Genomic DNA, 18,009 nt, shown 5'->3' with positions numbered 1-18,009 from the left:
TTCTTGGAAATCTTAAATTCTTGGTAGTTTGCAAAATTGAATAAAAGAAAGACTTGCGAAAACAGAAAAAGCAGAAGACGGATCACGTTGAGTCCAGAGACACAGAGACAGCGCAGAGCAACAGCAGCTGCGGATAAACCAATCAGAAAACCCGAGTCAGAGTTCCAGAGCCGACTCAGTTGAGTGAGAGAATGAGAGATGCTTCTAGTGCAGAAGCAGCATCAGCAGCAAGATAACGATGCAAGGACTCCATCACCAACAGCAGCAACTCGCGGCGCTTCTCTCCGTCGCCATCCCCAAGGACGATTCCGCCTCCGCCTCCGCCCCATCCTCTAACTCCGACGACGATGACTCCGCTCGACTCACCGCCATCAATTCGCTCCACCGCGCCGTCCTCTACCCGCCCAACTCCGTCCTCGTTTCTCACTCCGCCAATTTCCTCGCCCAGGGCTTCTCTCAGCTACTCTCCGATAAGTAAATTCCTCTTCCACTTCACTTTCGTTTTCTTTCTTTAAAATTACAACTTGGGTTTTTGTTTCCTTACTAATTTTTTTTGTTTAATTATATATTAAATTGGAATTTGCGTAGCAGAGACGACGTCCTACTGGTTTTGTTTGGCAGTAAAATTAAGGAGTTAGACAACTAAAGCCTCTGGAATTATAGTTTCGATTTTGTGTTGCTGCTTTGTTTTGGTTTAAATTTTAATTATCTACTAAACTGATTTTCGTGGTACTTCTCTTGTGAATGGTTTTAGTTTAGACAAGTTGCTGGTTGTGTTTGTTTGCTGAAAAAAGTGTAAAATAATTAAGGGATTCGAAGTATGAAGCTTGCGTTATTCAATTTCGGGATGAATATATCACACTAGATGTTCTAACTCACAATGCCGAAACCCAAAATATTTACTATTCCTGATTAAGATTTATTGGATCACCACTTAAAGTGGCAATATTTTCGACTCAAAACATGAAAAAAAGCTATTTTGGGTAAAAGGGTTTTGAATGGTAAAAATTTGGGAAATTATCTATTGTGGTTTAAACCATATATGTTTATGTCATCTCTCTGGATTTTGCATTGTAGATCGTATGTAGTGAGGCAAGGGGCGGCTGTAGCATACGGGGCTCTTTGTGCTGTGGTTTGTTCGATCCCTATAACATCAAATGGAAGACAAAACCATGTTATGCTCGGAAGCTTGGTTGACCAGTTCATTGGTTGGGCATTGCCGTTGCTTAGTAATGGTGGTGCTGGAGATGGGACCATGGAACTATCATTGGATAGCCTACGGGAGTTTCTCAATGTTGGGGATGTTGGTGGGATCGAGAGATATGTTTTATCAATTCTCAAAGCATGCCAAGTACTTCTGGAGGATGAGAGAACCTCCTTGAGTTTGTTACATCGGCTTTTGGGTGTTTTGACTTTGATTTCGTTAAAATTTTCTAGATGCTTCCAGCCTCATTTTCTTGACATAGTTGATCTGCTTCTTGGCTGGGCATTGGTACCAGACCTTGCTGAATCGGATAGACGAATTATAATGGATAGTTTCTTGCAGTTTCAGAGTCATTGGGTGGGTAATTTGCAGTTTTCTCTTGGACTGCTGTCAAAATTTCTAGGTGACATGGATGTTTTGCTTCAGGATGTAAGTCATGGGACCCCACAACAATTCCGAAGGTTGCTTGCATTGCTTTCTTGCTTTTCAACAATTTTGCAGTCCACTGCTTCTGGGTTGCTGGAAATGAATTTACTTGAACAAATCACTGAACCCCTTAACAGAATTGTTCCTAGGTTATTGGGATGTTTATCTATGGTCGGAAGGAAGTTTGGGTGGTTCGAATGGATTGGGAATTTATGGAAGTGTTTGACTCTTTTGGCAGAAATACTTTGTGAAAGGTTTTCCACCTTTTATGCTCTTGCAGTTGATATTTTATTTCAAAGTTTGGAATTGGACAATACTAGCCAACCAATGGGAACTGGAAGAATTACCTCTGTTCAAGTTCATGGAGTTTTGAAAACTAATCTCCAATTACTATCTTTGCAAAAGTTTGGCCTTTTGCGGTTATCTGTGCAGAAAATACTGCAATTTGATGCTCCAATATCACAGCTGCGTTTGCATCCTAATCACCTTGTAACTGGCAGTTCTGCTGCCACTTATATTTTCTTGCTTCAACATGCGAATAATGAAGTTGTTGAACAGGCAGTTACGTCGTTAACAGAGGAGCTAGAGTTGTTGAAGGGCATGCTAAAGAAAGCCATGGGCAATGGAGATGGGTTTGTTGCATGCTCTAAATTCTTTTCAAAACTTGAATTGTTTGCATTGATTAAATTTGATTTGAAAGTTTTGTTGACATCTGTTTTCTTGGGCGGGGATAATAGTTTGAATAGTCAACCAGACATTGCAAGCCTGTATCTTATGCGGTCAGAAAAGTTATTGAATTTTATTATGGAGAAATTTAATCCTTTTGACTTACCAATTCTGGCATATGTGGATTTGCAAGTCAATGTTATTAAGACATTGGACAGGCTAACAACAGTTAAGTTCTTAAGCAAGTGTGCAGTTACATACCATAGCAGTGGGAAATCATCTACATTTGCTACTGCTGATAAATTTCTTAATAGTAAGTACTTGACTAATGAACAGTCAGTTGTGGTTGTTGAGAATCTGAGGAAGTATGGTGCGTTTTTTGTGAAAGCTCTCCATGTTTCTTCTCCTCTTGCAGTTAAAACAGTTGCGCTAGATTGGGTTCAAAGAATCTGTGAGAATGTTATTGCTTATAATGAGAAATCAAACATAGAAACTCATTTCTATGAAGTGTATGGCAATATTAAGATTATTGGGAGTATGCTTTTCTCAATTTTGGATGCCGCATCTGACAGGGAACCAAAAGTGAGGTCACATGTTGCATTAGTATTGGAGTTATTAATGCAGGCAAGGATTGTACATCCTCTTTACTTTTCTTGCATGGCTGAAGTGGTCTTAGGAAAACTTGGTGATCCAGATGGTGAAATAAAAAATGCATTCGTTAGGCTGCTTTCTATTGTTGTGCCTACAACACTGTATGCATGTGGGATTCATGATTATGGGACATCTACTTCATCTAGGGCTGTTGTTCTTTGGTTAGGCAACAGTTCTAACTTGCACTGGAAGCAAGTATTTTCCTTGAAGCAGCTCCCCCAGCAACTTCACTCGCAACAACTTGTTACCATATTGAGTTACATATCCCAAAGGTGGAAGGTGCCTCTTTCTTCTTGGATTCAACGACTTATTCATAGTTGTCGAATTTCAAAAGATTTTGTTTCAAGTCAACTTGAGGAAACTGGAAAATCTGGTGCCACTGGTGTATGGCTGGACTTTAAAATGGATGAAGATTTTCTTGAAAAGCATTGCTCAATTAATAATCTGGCTGGTGTTTGGTGGGCTGTACATGAAGCTGCCAGGTATTGTATTACCACGCGCCTTCGGACTAACCTTGGTGGGCCTACCCAGACCTTTGCAGCCTTAGAGCGAATGCTTTTGGATGTTGCACACCTGCTGCAGCTTGACAGTGAGCAAAATGATGGGAACTTAAGTATGATAGGGTCTTCTGGTGCTCATTTGTTACCAATGAGGTTACTATTTGATTTCGTTGAGGCACTGAAGAAAAATGTATACAATGCATATGAGGGGTCTGCTGTTCTGCCGTCTGCTAGTCGCTCGAGTTCCTTATTCTTTCGAGCCAACAAGAAAGTTTGTGAAGAGTGGTTTTCTCGTATATGTGAGCCAATGATGAATGCTGGATTAGCTCTACAATGCCATGATGCCACATTTCAGTATTGTGCTCTGCGTTTACAGGAGCTCAGGAATCTTGTGGCTTCTGCTTTGAATGAAAAGTCTAGGGCACAGGTAACTGAGAACCTCCAGAATATCAGGGGCAGGTTTTCTGCAGACATCTTGAGGGTTTTACGGAACATGGCATTGGCTTTGTGTAAGACTCACGAATCAGAGGCTTTAATTGGCCTTGAAAAATGGGTTTCAATGACATTCTCTCCCTTTCTTGTGGAGGAAAACCAGTCCCTCAGTAACAGTGGGATGCTGGGACCCTCTACGTGGATCACTGGGCTTGTATATCAGGCAGAAGGTAAATATGAAAAGGCTGCTGCACACTTTATTCACTTGCTACAAAATGAGGAGTTGTTGAGTTCCTTGGGTTCGGATGGTGTACAGTTTGTCATTGCACGCATCATTGAGTGTTATAATTCTGTTTGTGATTGGAAATCTTTAGAGTCCTGGTTATTAGAGTTGCAAACACTTCGTGCTAAGCATGCTGGTAAGAGTTATTGTGGTGCTCTGACGACAACTGGGAATGAAATCAATGCAATTCATGCCTTGGCACGGTATGATGAGGGTGAATTTCAGGCAGCATGGACATGCCTTGGTTTGACACCTAAAAGTAGCAGTGAGCTCACACTTGATCCAAAACTGGCCTTGCAAAGAAGTGAGCAGATGCTTTTACAGGCAATGCTTCTTCAGAATGAGGGAAAGGAAGATAATATCCCCCATGAATTACAGAAGGCCAGGTCAATGCTGGAGGAAACGGTGTCTATTTTGCCGCTTGAAGGGTTAGAAGAGGCAGCACCACATGCTACCCAGTTGCACTGCATCTTTGCATTTGAGGAATTTTTCAAGATTAAAGGCAACCAAGACAAACCCAGGCAACTTCAGTCAATATTAAGTTCATATGTCCAACTTATGCAGCCACAAATAGGCAGGGTCCATCTGGACTGTAACCCTTGGTTAAAAGTTCTTCGAGTTTATCAAACCATTTCCCCAGTTTCTCTAGCTACTTTAAAGCTCTCTATGAATTTGTTGAGCTTGGCCCGCAAACAAAAAAACCTACTGTTGGCTAACCGTCTGAACAACTTTCTTAAAGATCATATATCGCGTTGCTCCGGGGAAAGCAACCATGACTTTCTCATCTCATATTTGCAGTATGAGGGGATCCTGCTAATGCATGCTGAAAACAAGTTTGAAGATTCTTTAACGAACCTTTGGTCTTTTGTGCGTCCTTGCATGATTTCTTCACCATCTATAGGTTCTGATGCTGACAATGGTATTCTGAAGGCTAAGGCATGCTTGAAACTCTCAAATTGGCTTAAACAGAACTATTCAGATTCAAGGGTAGATGACATTGTTCTTAATATGCGGTCAGACTTTGATATGACTGATTCCTCTTCTCCTGGCAGAGTTAGTGCCTCACTTGGCAATGAGATTCTAAGCTCTAAAACACGTTTAGGTCCTATTATTGAGGAGATTGTGGGCACAGCTACAAAACTGTCTACTCAACTCTGCCCCACTATGGGCAAATCCTGGATTTCTTATGCGTCGTGGTGTTTTAGTCAGGCCAGAGACTCTCTCTTAACGCCAGATGAAAATACCCTTCACTCATGCTCATTTTCTCCCATCCTTGCTCATGAAGTTCTCCCTGAGAGATTCAAGCTAACTGAAAATGAGATCGTAAAAGTAGAATCTTTGATTTTACAGCTCTTCCAGAATAAGGATGACAGGTTTAGAGCTGAGGGAGAGTGGAACTCTTCTCTTGATTCTTCTGAACTGAGAAACGACAACCCTGTGATGGCTTTGGTGCAGCAAGTAGTGAATATTATTGAAGCTGTTTCTGGGGCACCTGGTGCAGAAATTTCTAGTGATGATTGCCTTTCTGCTACTCTAGCTTCTCAATTGAAGATCTTTCTTCGTGGAAACTTTGGCCTAAATGAAACTGCTTTAATTTCTGTAGTTGATGAGTTAGTTGTTGTTTGGTGGTCCTTAAGGAGGAGAAGAGTGTCACTATTTGGGCATGCAGCTCATGGCTTTATAAAGTATCTTTCAAATTCATCTGCAAAAATTTGCAATAGTGGCTTGTTTGAATCTGATTCTGAGTCTCTGAAGCAAAAAACAGGCAGCTATACTTTGAGGGCTACATTGTATGTCTTACATATTCTCCTCAAATATGGAGCTGAGTTGAGAGATGTACTTGAACCTGCTCTTTCAACTGTTCCTTTGTCCCCATGGCAGGTAAGCCGCTCTTCCTTGGTTTATTTTGTTCATACTAATTTTTGGTGCAGGAAGATTTGATTGCAATCTCATTATGATCTCATTTCTAGGAAGTAACACCCCAATTGTTTGCACGGTTAAGTTCTCATCCCGAGCAAGTGGTTCGGAAGCAGTTGGAGGGCTTACTGATGATGCTGGCCAAGCAATCTCCCTGGTCCATTGTCTACCCAACACTAGTCGATGTGGATGCTTATGAGGAGAAGCCTTCAGAGGAGCTTCAGCACATACTTGGTTGTCTGGTAAGGAAATTTCTTTCACTAATGTGCATTAGACTCAGACTTCGGGAATAACAACGAAGGGAACAATTCCAGGATAACTTCGCAGTTTTTAATAATAACAAATTAGTAATTAGTTTATACTAATGCTTCTTTATATTTCAAATGACATTATTTTTTTTATAAAGAAATTGCATTGGTTATATCATGCAAATGGTGTTAACCATCCCAAATTTTGATCATTCAAGATTCTGTTTTTTTTACTTACTCGTTTAACATGGAATATAATACGCTTTACGCATACTCATTTTACATGCAGAGTGAAATATACCCAAGATTGATTCAGGATGTTCAGCTTGTGATAAATGAGCTGGGAAACGTTACTGTTCTTTGGGAGGAGCTATGGCTCAGCACCCTTCAAGATCTTCACACAGGTATGTTTGACCTCGCTTAAATGAGGCTTTTGCTGCTTTTGATGCCATTTATTTGAACATCTTTTGGGTTTTAGCTGCCAAAAATTATTTGGGAAGTAAATCTTCTCTTGTCAGTTTTATGCAACTTGGATATGAAATTATATTCTAGTGACTAATGTGCAGGCATTACTCACAAATGAGGTGCTGCATGCTGGGACCTGAATATGCGTGCACCAGACATAAGCATTGGTGTACTGTTTTTCAATCTGACCCATTTGTTTTTATTGATTTTTCTTTCAGATGTGATGAGGCGCATAAACGTGTTAAAGGAGGAAGCTGCACGAATTGCAGAAAATGTTACTCTTAGCCAGAGTGAGAAAAACAAGATAAATGCTGCTAAATATTCAGCTATGATGGCTCCTATTGTTGTGTCCTTGGAACGTCGTCTGGCTTCTACATCTCGGAAACCTGAAACTCCTCATGAAGTATGGTTCCACGAGGAGTATAAAGATCGGTTGAAATCAGCCATCACAGCCTTCAAGACTCCTCCAGCATCCGCTGCAGCACTTGGAGATGCATGGCGTCCATTTGATAACATTGCTTCATCCTTAGCATCTTATCAGAGGAAGTTATCAATTCCTTTAAGTGAAGTTGCACCACAATTGGCTCTACTGTCATCGTCTGATGTTCCAATGCCTGGTCTTGAGAAGCAAGACACAGTCTCTGAATCTGACAGAGCTCTCAGTGCTAATCTCCAAGGAATTATCACCATTGCATCTTTCTCTGAGGAAGTGACTATCATATCAACCAAGACTAAACCTAAGAAACTCGTTATTCTTGGTTCAGATGGTCAAAAGTACATGTATCTTTTGAAAGGCAGGGAAGATCTCCGCCTTGACGCTAGAATAATGCAGCTCTTGCAAGCTATAAATGGTTTCCTGCATACATCTCTTGCAACTCACAGCCACTTTCTTGGTATTCGCTATTATTCTGTGACTCCAATTAGTGGCCGTGCTGGTCTCATCCAGTGGGTAGATAATGTAATTAGCATATACAGCGTCTTTAAGTCTTGGCAAAGCCGCATCCAACTAGCTCAGCTCTCAGCAGTGGGTGGTGGCAGTTCAAAAAGTCCTGTTCCTCCAGCTGTTCCCCGACCCAGTGACATGTTCTATGGTAAAATCATACCAGCACTCAAAGAGAAAGGTATAAGGAGAGTAATTTCACGAAGAGACTGGCCTCATGAGGTGAAGCGTAAAGTTCTTTTAGAACTTATGAAGGAGACTCCTAGACAGCTTCTTCATCAAGAACTTTGGTGTGCTAGTGAAGGATTCAAAGCCTTCAGTTCAAAACAGAAGAGGTAACTAAGACCCTGGAAAAGCTCTTCGTTCCTGTACTAATAATCTTCGTTGCATTAATTTATATAATTTACCAAGCTTAATAACCTGTTTCGGTTCTATTAATTGTATTGTTGGTGGAGCTTCCTGTTCTTCAAACTAGTCATCATACATTAAAGCATTTTTATTGTAGCATATATACTATTATTCAAAGGCGATTGCTCACGTGGTATCCACTTCTCTCAAATCGCATATACCGTTAGCAGGTATACAGCTCATGGAGTTACGTGAAGAGGGTAATACACACACACATATATATATATATATATATATATGTATATCTATGATTCTATATATAAACATTGGAGTACAAATTAGTGATATGCTGGGCTTAATGATCAGTTTATCTTCCTTTTTTTCAGTATAGTATAGCATTTTTTTCATTCTAATATATAGTGGTATTCGACTATTAAATTTTTTGCGATCAGACACTCTTGTTTCATAAATAAAATATAATGTATAGATTTAGCTTTTAATGTGTACTTCATTTTGTAGGTTTTCTGGAAGTGTTGCTGCCATGAGCATGGTGGGCCACATTCTTGGCCTTGGGGATAGACACTTGGATAATATTCTAATGGATTTTTGTAGTGGTGATGTAGTCCATATTGATTACAATGTCTGTTTTGATAAAGGGCAAAGACTAAAAATTCCAGAAATTGTTCCCTTCCGCCTTACACAGACCATTGAAGCAGCATTAGGGATGACGGGGATAGAAGGTACCTTTAGGTCAAACTGTGAAGCAGTTATTGGTGTTTTGAGGAAGAACAAAGACATACTCTTGATGTTACTGGAAGTGTTTGTTTGGGACCCGCTTGTGGAATGGACACGGGGAGATTTTCATGATGCTGCTGCAATTGGTGGTGAAGAGAGGAAGGGCATGGAGTTGGCTGTCAGTCTCAGTTTATTTGCATCTCGTGTACAGGAAATTCGTGTTCCCTTACAGGTAATCATTCTGAAACATAAGCTTCTGTGCATTTGCACTGCAGCGATTCTTTGGCACTCCCTTAAATTAGTAATTTATATCTGGATGACTAGAAAGCATCTCGATGTACCGAGAATTTATACCTAGCACATTATGTGTGATTCTCACAATTATTATCATGTGTCTGTAAATATCCTGAAGTTGCAGTCACTGTCCCTATACCTTTGTATCTGACAATTAAAGTTCTGTTTTCAGGTTATCTCTAATTTGCTTGTACCTCCTAACTTTGGTTATGTGTGTCCAACTGTCCATATATATATATATGTTTTAAGTATTTATATGCAGTGGAAGTTTGATTATTTGAATGACACTTTGATACCATTTAACTGGGAGCAGGAACATCACGATCTTTTATTGGCTACACTACCAGCTGTTGAATCTGCTCTTGAGGTGGGTACATGCTTTTCACTTTAGTTTGTTTCTCATTTTTGTTCTGCCGACATTTGTTAATGACATTTGGGAAATGTTGACCAGAGGTTTGCTGATGTTCTAAACCAATATGAACTTTCATCTGCACTCTTTTATCGAGCTGATCAAGAGAGGTCTAGCCTAATTCTGCATGAAACATCTGCGAGGTCAATGGTTGCTGAAGCTACTAGTAATTCAGAGAAAATTCGTGCATTGTTTGAAATCCAGGCTCGAGAATTTGCTCAGGCAAAGGCCCTGGTTGCTGAGAAATCTCAAGAGGCAGCAACCTGGATGGAACAACATGGGAGCATCCTTGATGCTTTACGAGGCAATTTACTTCAAGAAATAAATGCTTTTGTTAAGCTGAGTGGTATGCAAGAAACATTGTCTCTTACATCTGCCGTTCTGGTGGCTGGGGTTCCGCTGACTATTGTTCCTGAGCCTACACAAACACAATGCTATGATATAGATAGGGAAGTCTCTCAACTAGTATCTGAACTGGATGATGGTCTGTCTTCTGCGATAAATGCACTTCAAGTATATTCTTTGGCTTTGCAAAGAATTTTACCATTAAATTACATTACAACGAGTGCAATTCATGGCTGGGCACAGGTTCTGCAACTATCTGCCAGTGCTCTTTCCTCTGATACCCTATCTCTTGCTAGAAGACAGGGTGCTGAACTTATTGCCAAACAACATGGGGAGAATTTTGATTCTGTCACACAGAGTCATGATGATCTGTGTCGTAAAGTGAAGAAGTATACCCTAGAGATAGAGAAGCTTGAAGAGGAGTATGCTGAGCTAGCGAACTCTGTTGGCTCAGAGACCGAATCAAAGGCTAAGGATCGGCTTCTGTCTTCTTTCATGAAATTCATGCAATCAGCTGGTCTTGCAAAGAAAGAAGATGCCATTGTTTCCATTCAATTTGGGCAATCTAAGAATGATGGAAATGGGACAAAGGATTCTAGATTGCGTGGGGATCTGAATGAAAAAAGGGAGAAGGTTTTGTTTGTTCTGAACACAGCATCCAGTTATATGTACAATGAGGTCAAACATAAGGTGCTCAACATAATTAATGATTCAAATAAACGTAGAAAGGCAAATAACCAGTTACAGATGGAATTTGAAACTATTTTCTGTGGGATTGAGGAGCAAGTAGAGAAGTGTATACTTCTAGCAGGCCTTGTTAATGAACTGCAGCAACTGATTGGTAGAGATTTACCTAGTGGTGACACAGATAAAGGCCGTCCAGGATATTATTCTGATGGAAATTGGGCTTCCATTTTTAAAACCATTTTACATTCCTTTAAGAGCTTGATTGGGCAAATGACTGAAGCTGTTCTTCCGGATGTAATAAGATCTGCAGTTTCTCTGAATTCAGAAGTCATGGATGCGTTTGGACTAATCTCACAAATTCGCGGTTCTATTGATACGGTACTTGAGCAACTCATAGAAGTAGAGATGGAGAGGGCATCTTTAGTTGAACTAGAACAGAACTACTTCATTAAAGTTGGTCTCATTACTGAGCAGCAGTTGGCTCTTGAAGAAGCTGCTATGAAAGGTAGGGATCATCTCTCATGGGAAGAGGCAGAGGAGCTTGCTTCCCAAGAAGAAGCTTGTAGGGCACAGCTGGACCAACTCCATCAAACTTGGAACCAAAGGGACTTGCGAACTTCCTCTCTTATAAAGAGAGAATCTAATATAAAGAATGCCCTCGCTGCTTCTGCACATCATTTTCAGTCTCTAGTTAGTGTCAAAGAGGAAAGAGAGCTGCATGTCTCGAAAAGCAAGCTGCTACTGGACATGCTTGTTAAGCCCTTTTCTGATTTGGAATTGATTGATAAAGTGCTGTCTTCATTTGGAGGTTCTTTTACTTCTTACTCAACTGAGATTCCTAATTTAGCAGATTTGATGAGTGCCGGGTACCCAATGTCTGAATATGTTTGGAAGTTTGGCAGCTTATTGAGTCAACATTCTTTCTTTGTTTGGAAAATTGGTGTTATTGATTCTTTTCTGGACTCATGCCTAAATGATGTAGCTTCATCTGTTGATCAAACTTTAGGGTTTGACCAGCTCTTCAATGTTGTTAAGAGAAAGCTTGAAATACAACTTCAAGAACATCTTGGTCGATACCTGAAGGATCGAGTTGTTCCTAGTTTATTGGCTAGCATTGATAAAGAAATTGAGCATCTGAAGCAATTGACAGAGTTTATGAAGGAAGCTGCTCTTGATGAAGTAAAAAGAGATGTTGGGGCTTTAAAAAGGGTTCATCTTATGCTTGAGGAATTCTGCAATGCACATGAAACTGCCAGAGCAGCAAGTTCCGCTGCATCTCTAATGAAAAGGCAGGTGAAAGAGCTGAGAGAGGCTCTTTGGAAGACTGGCCTGGAGATTGTTCAGATTGAATGGATGCATGATGTTACTTTGACCCCTTCACACAGTAGCAGGGTCATGTTTCAGACATTTCTTGCTGGGGATGATAGTTTATATCCTATTGTCTTAACACTTAGCAGACCTAACATGCGGGAAAGTTTGCAATCTGCTGTCTCAAAGATAGCCAGGTCTATGGAGTCACTGCAAGCTTGTGAACGAACTTCTCTGGCGGCTGAAGGGCAGCTTGAGAGAGCAATGGGGTGGGCTTGTGGTGGCCCAAACTCCAGTGCAGCTGGAAATAGTTCAAGTAAGAATTCTGGAATTCCTCCCGAATTTCATGACCATCTAATCAGGCGAAGGCAACTACTATGGCAAGCTAGGGAAAAGGCATCAGATATTATTAGAATTTGCATGTCTATATTGGAGTTTGAAGCATCAAGAGATGGTATTTTCCGATCTCCCGAAGAGATGTACCCATTCAGGACTGGCACTGATGGCAGAACATGGCAGCAGGCTTACTTGAATGCACTTAAAAGATTGGATATTACTTACCATTCTTTTGCTTGTGAGTTTGTAATGTTGTTTGATAATCAACTTGTTTCTGATACCAACTTCTCATCCATACGAGTCCTTAATGTGTGCTTTGGTGTTTCCTGTATTAGGCACTGAACAAGAATGGAAGCTTGCACAAAGCACCGTGGAAACTGCTTCCAGTGGATTGTCTTCTGCAACCAAAGAACTTAGTATTGCCACTCTCAAAGCAAAGTCCGCTTCAGGTCATACCTTCTTTTCCACATATACCAATGGATATGTCCTTCACTCTTATATGCTAGGAGCCTAGGACACACACACACACCTGTGCTATACATACTATATATCTGTAAATCATGTGAGACTTGCTGGTTTTTGTCATTTACAGGTGATTTACAAAGCACTGTTCTTGCAATGAGTGACTCTGCATGCGAAGCTAGTGTTGCACTTGGGGCATATGCCCGTGTTTCAAATCGTCATTCTACTTTGACTTCTGAATGTGGTTCCATGCTTGAAGAGGTATGAGTTAGAATTTTGATGCTAATTGATTTTGCCATTGGAGCAGTATTACTAATTTTACGGTGGTTGGTCTGTTTATATACTGTGATGCACGTTACGCTGGAATTTATATTTCATGTTTGAGATATGGTAATGCGAGTGGTGGTTTGATTGGGTACATTAATGTATTGGATCAATATAAATCAGTGTATAGCTACTAAGCAGAGACTATATACGCTACATTGGTGGGTAATCACTGTTTAGTTTGCTAGTTTACTGCTATTTCTATTAGCAGGCCAGCACCGGATATGAAGATCTACTAAACAATATCCACTTGTACTCCCTTCATGTGTAACAACTAACAAGTAACAACCACACATTGGATTTTGGATGTGTTAAATAGAAATTACCAAAATGTGGGTCACCAATGTTCAAATTCTACTAAACAATATACACTATTAGTCCTTACAATTATTCAAAAGACTCAATTGTAATAGTTAGTTTCAATTGTAATAATTAGTTTCATTAAGACAGTAAAAATACACAAGTGGACAGAAGTCCACAGAAAACTAGCAAAGCAAAAATGAACCCCTAAAATGAAAACAAGTAAGAAAACTCAAGAAGCTAACTGATGGCAGCTTTCCAATGAAGGCAACTACATGAAAATAACAAATATTTAAAATCTGACGACACCGAAGCTCATAATGAAGACCAGAAACAAACTTTCTCCCATCACTCCCTCTGCTGCCACCTACAGATTCCTCAAAACCATCCTATTATTCATAGGACCTGCTTCCCTTTGTGGTACCCAAATCTTTTGATTTCTTATCTTTATTTGAGGTACCCAAATTGTATAGAGGGCCTGCTTCCCTCTTTTAGTTTGGCTATTCTAATAAGTTGGCAATGCCTTACATTCTGGCATTGTTCTAATTGTTAGTCATCCACAGAGTTTATGATCTTATAGTGAGCAGGACTTATAATGATCATTTCCTCTTTACTTTTTGTAAATGTTATTGCTCTGATTTATCATACCTATTCTAGAAAGTGGGATTATGTCGAGGGAAATAATGGTCATCCATCTTGCTTATTTTTGCTCCATTTGCACTTACTTTTCTGACAACCTATTTAACCAAAAACAATTAGTAATGTGTAGATAGTAACATACCGATGTATTATGACATTGGTTCTGTATGAATGTTGTTTCTTTCAGCAATCTAATTATGCATATGAAATAAAGTTGATGGATAGATTGCCTATGATCTTTATGATAGATTATTGAAATACCTTGCATCTTCCTGTTATCAGGCCTTCTATCAACTGAATTTGCCTTTCCTTTCCTTTCCTTCTGCAATTACAGTTTCACAAGGATTCTATCAACTGGGACTCAATTACTCTTGTCGTTTTCAACTTTTTGTTTGGTTGGGGATAGCTTCGTTATATGGCTAATGCTTCTCCTTTGGATAGGTGCTTGCAATAACTGAAGACCTACATGATGTTCACAGTCTAGGAAAGGAGGCTGCTGCAGTACATCGTTCTCTTGTGGAGGAACTTTTGAAGGTTTTCCCCATCTCACAATTAAAGTTTTATATTCCTTTTTACATTTATGAATTGCAGTTTTACTTATTCTGCGAGTTTTATTTATTTATTTATGAAAATACAACTAGATCTGATTATTTACTGAGTATGTACATAACCATACATGCTGTTTGCGACATCTTGGACAGGCAAATGCAATTCTTCTTCCACTGGAAACAGTTTTGTCCAAGGATGTTGCTGCTATGACTGATGCTATGGCTAGGGAAACAGAGACCAAGATGGAAATATCTCCCATTCATGGACAAGCCATATACCAGTCGTATTCCTTAAGAATTAGGGAGGCTCGTCAGGCCTTAGAGCCTTTGGTGCCCTCCCTCACATCATCTGTCAAGGGGCTCTATTCTATGTTGACCAGGCTTGCACGAACTGCTAGTCTTCATGCTGGAAATCTTCATAAAGTATGTCAACAGTATTGACATAAATCATCTTTCTTTTTTTGTTTTTTTTTTTTACAACAGTATGTTGACTAAATGTAAACCCTTTCTCTCTCATCTTTGATAGGCTCTTGAAGGACTAGGAGAAAGCCAGGAAGTGGAATCACCACTAATTGATGTATCGAGGCCTGATCTTACTTCTGATGCTACTGGATTTGATGAAAAGGAAGAGAGAGAGGACCTCTCTATGTCAAACAGTGAAAGCAACAATGATTTTCTCGGCATTACTGGACTTCCTTTGGAATCTAAAGGATGGTTATCTCCACCCGATAGTATCTGCAGTAGTAGTACCGAGTCTGGCATTACCTTAGCTGAAGAGAGTTTACCAGGTAGCTTCAATGATCCAGAAGATATAGGACAACAGCTTTTGCATGGTCGTAGTAGCAGAGAGGGTACAGATTATCAAAACACTGCTCCTGACTCTATAAATGATAGCCCAGAAATCTTAGGTTCTGTACTAGGTTCTGTACAGTTGGAATCAAAGTACACAGAGGTTGATAACACTCATATTGGCTTTTTTAAGTCGATACCTAGTGTCCCAAAGTCAACTCCTAGTGACCCAAAGTCAACACCAGGTGATGAATCTGCAGCTGTCTGTCCTGATATTTCACATCCTTTGAATGAGAACACAGAGATGTTTGGGAGTAAAGATGAAATATCCTCACTAAACAAGGCCAAAATTAAAGATGAAAGTCGTTCTACCCGAGTTGGGAGGGGTAAGTATCGTGCCTATCCTATAAAATTTTCTACTTGTGTTGTCTTTTTTTTTTCTCTCTTCTGCATGAATATCTACTGTTTCATTTCTTGCCTTTTGTTTATCTACTTGTTATTTCTTTTATTTCTTCTTTATGAACAAAGAAGTAATTGGATATAATATATATATATATATATATATATATATGTATGTATGTATGTATGTATGTATTATATAGGAAATAATTCTATAATTATAGCATGGACACAATTGCTGAAACTAATAAGCTTATTAAACACTAAAAATGTTTCTGAACAAGTCGAGCCGAAAGGAGAAGAAAAATGGGATTGGGCAGAAGCGTTAAGCTTTTGTCCAGCTGAACACAGCTGAAAATGTGTACTCAATGGGAAAAGACAAAAATATGGAGAGATTAAGTGATTCGAATTGAAGTTGGAATGAAGATATTTGTGTTCTAGGGCAAATAAACTGAAGGGATTCTTTAATTTGATATGTAGGATAAATGGATGATACATTCTGAGTACTCATAATAAATTCTGGTTCTACTAGGATTATTTAATAACTCTAGCCCTATTTTGATTTTTCAAATAACATAAATGAAACATGGCAAATAAGAAAAGAAGCGGTGTGAGAGAACATGCTATGAATTGATGAGAACTCTTGAGATCAGTAAAGATTTTGGTTGAGAAATCGTAATGCAACTTTATTTTGTGGAAGAATCTTTGCATGTGGTCCAAAAGAATTTTGTAATTTTTATAATATGATGATGCATCTTCAATTGTTCTTGCCTTTTAGTTGAAACTACTGTAATTCCTTTTCCATTCACTGTCTGAATACATACTACCTTTGTTCTGGTGATTTTCAGGTTCTTAATACATGAAATTAATAATTGTCATTGTTGCACTTACCTTTGTTACTTTTGGTTCTTTTTATAGGTAAAAACCCTTATGCAATGTCGGTCTTAAGACGAGTTGAGATGAAACTAGTTGGTCGAGACATTGCTGACAATAGGTAACTGCTGCTTCTGGGGATCTGTATGGGTTCTTGGTCATAATTGGTATTGACATTGAATCTTTTGTTTATTCTCAGAGAGATTACTATCGGGGAGCAAGTTGACTATCTACTTAAGCAAGCCACGAGTGTTGACAGTCTTTGCAACATGTATGAAGGTTGGACACCATGGATTTGAACTTGTGAAGATGGTCTGTTTAAACTACATCAAGTCTTATGTTTACAGAGCAATTGACAGGGTCAGGAATGTTTCGTGAACTCATTCACTTTTGCCATGAATAATCACACACTTCAGGATGGAACTTTTTACCTCCTGGGCAAGCTTCAGCAATCCGACTGTCTTTTGGCTTCAAAATTTGAGGTTCCTGATCATTAAATTCACCATGAGGATTGTTTTTGTGAGCAATTGGCCATGAAAGTCTAATGGCCTCATTAATTGGCAATATTGAAACCTGCTCAGGCCTTTGCGCACCCTATGATGGTCAGCAGTTTATTAGGCGGAGGACATGGGGAGCCTTGGTAAAATTACTGCTGCATGCGAACCACTCTTCTGTTGTGAAGCTGAACTCGGTTTCCGAAAAGTAAAAGGGCATGCTTAGCCGCCTTTACTGCTTTAATTCCATCATAAAGTTTGGAGTCTGGGACGGACAACCTCACAGAGTATTATGCAACTAGAATACTGCGGGAGGTTTGAGAAAGGTCATTCCACATCCACAGTACACCATTGACAGTGCAAGGATAATTCAATTCAAAGTAGTATCAAGAGGATATTGAGTTCTTGGCAGCTTGCTGTCATGGTGCATCATGTTCGTGGGTGCATCTCTGTTCAATTATCAGTATCTACGCACAAGGCCAACATGGGTTCTGTATCACCAATTTTCTTACCGATGTGAGTAACATAAATCTTTCCCTTTGCCGTAATTTATGCTCAGACAGGTCGACCAGTTCTTTCTCACTTACCGATTTAGGTTGTCTATCTCATTGGGTAGGCAATCAGTTTACTTTTCCGCAGGTTGTGTTTCAGGAGGTGCAGGATCCTACCTCTGCCGGAATACCAAATGAACAAGACTGACATGAAACGTTTAATTCAGATACAGTTAAATGGGCTCCGTTGTCGACCGGATTTTATTTTTTATTTGGAGTTTTGGCCCGCTGTGAAACCGACTTTTCTTTTGCGTATTACCTTCCAAATTTGTGTGTATCCTTCTATTTGCTGGTAAGCAGGAGATATGAAACTAAATGACGCAGCAGTATTTTCTTCCCATTTACTTGAGTTTTTCCACACATGATACGATGTATATCTCACCTTTTGAAAACGATGCCATATCTATGAAATATTGATTCTATAGTGTTTTGAAAA

The 18,009-nt window shown here is 39.5% G+C and overlaps 1 protein-coding gene across 3 annotated transcripts; it reads left to right on the top strand.

Moving 5' to 3' along the window:
* The first annotated feature begins 72 nt into the window (after nt 1-72).
* LOC103402261 (uncharacterized) lies at nt 73-18,009 on the top strand. 3 transcript variants are annotated; one of them, XM_008340998.4, is made up of 16 exons: nt 73-474; nt 1,078-6,043; nt 6,133-6,321; nt 6,617-6,731; nt 7,011-8,067; nt 8,600-9,047; nt 9,423-9,476; nt 9,561-12,432; nt 12,530-12,643; nt 12,787-12,917; nt 14,361-14,453; nt 14,621-14,890; nt 14,994-15,642; nt 16,574-16,649; nt 16,728-17,538; nt 17,639-18,009. In XM_008340998.4, the coding sequence occupies exons 1-15, from the start codon at nt 239-241 to the stop codon at nt 16,825-16,827; spliced, it is 11,370 nt and encodes a 3,789-aa protein (XP_008339220.1). In that variant the 5' UTR covers nt 73-238; the 3' UTR covers nt 16,828-17,538; nt 17,639-18,009. The 3 variants fall into 3 exon arrangements, with proteins under 3 accessions (XP_008339220.1, XP_008339221.1, XP_028965435.1); XM_008340999.4 differs by having other exon boundaries at nt 17,618-18,009; XM_029109602.2 differs by lacking the exons at nt 14,621-14,890; nt 14,994-15,642; nt 16,574-16,649; nt 16,728-17,538; nt 17,639-18,009 and having other exon boundaries at nt 14,254-14,454.

This window comes from Malus domestica, chromosome 10 (assembly GCF_042453785.1).
Source record: "Malus domestica chromosome 10, GDT2T_hap1".
NCBI lineage: Eukaryota > Viridiplantae > Streptophyta > Magnoliopsida > Rosales > Rosaceae > Malus > Malus domestica.
The sequence above is the reverse complement of the archived record's forward strand: the minus strand, read 5'-3'. Positions and strand labels throughout refer to the sequence as shown.

Coding starts and splice junctions, on each gene's coding strand:
- LOC103402261 (XM_008340998.4), top strand. CDS start 239: ATGCAAGGACTCCATCACCAACAGCAGCAACTCGCGGCGCTTCTCTCC. Junction 8,068..8,599: donor TTCAGTTCAAAACAGAAGAG/GTAACTAAGACC, acceptor TTCATTTTGTAG/GTTTTCTGGAAGTGTTGCTG. Junction 12,433..12,529: donor TACTTACCATTCTTTTGCTT/GTGAGTTTGTAA, acceptor TTCCTGTATTAG/GCACTGAACAAGAATGGAAG.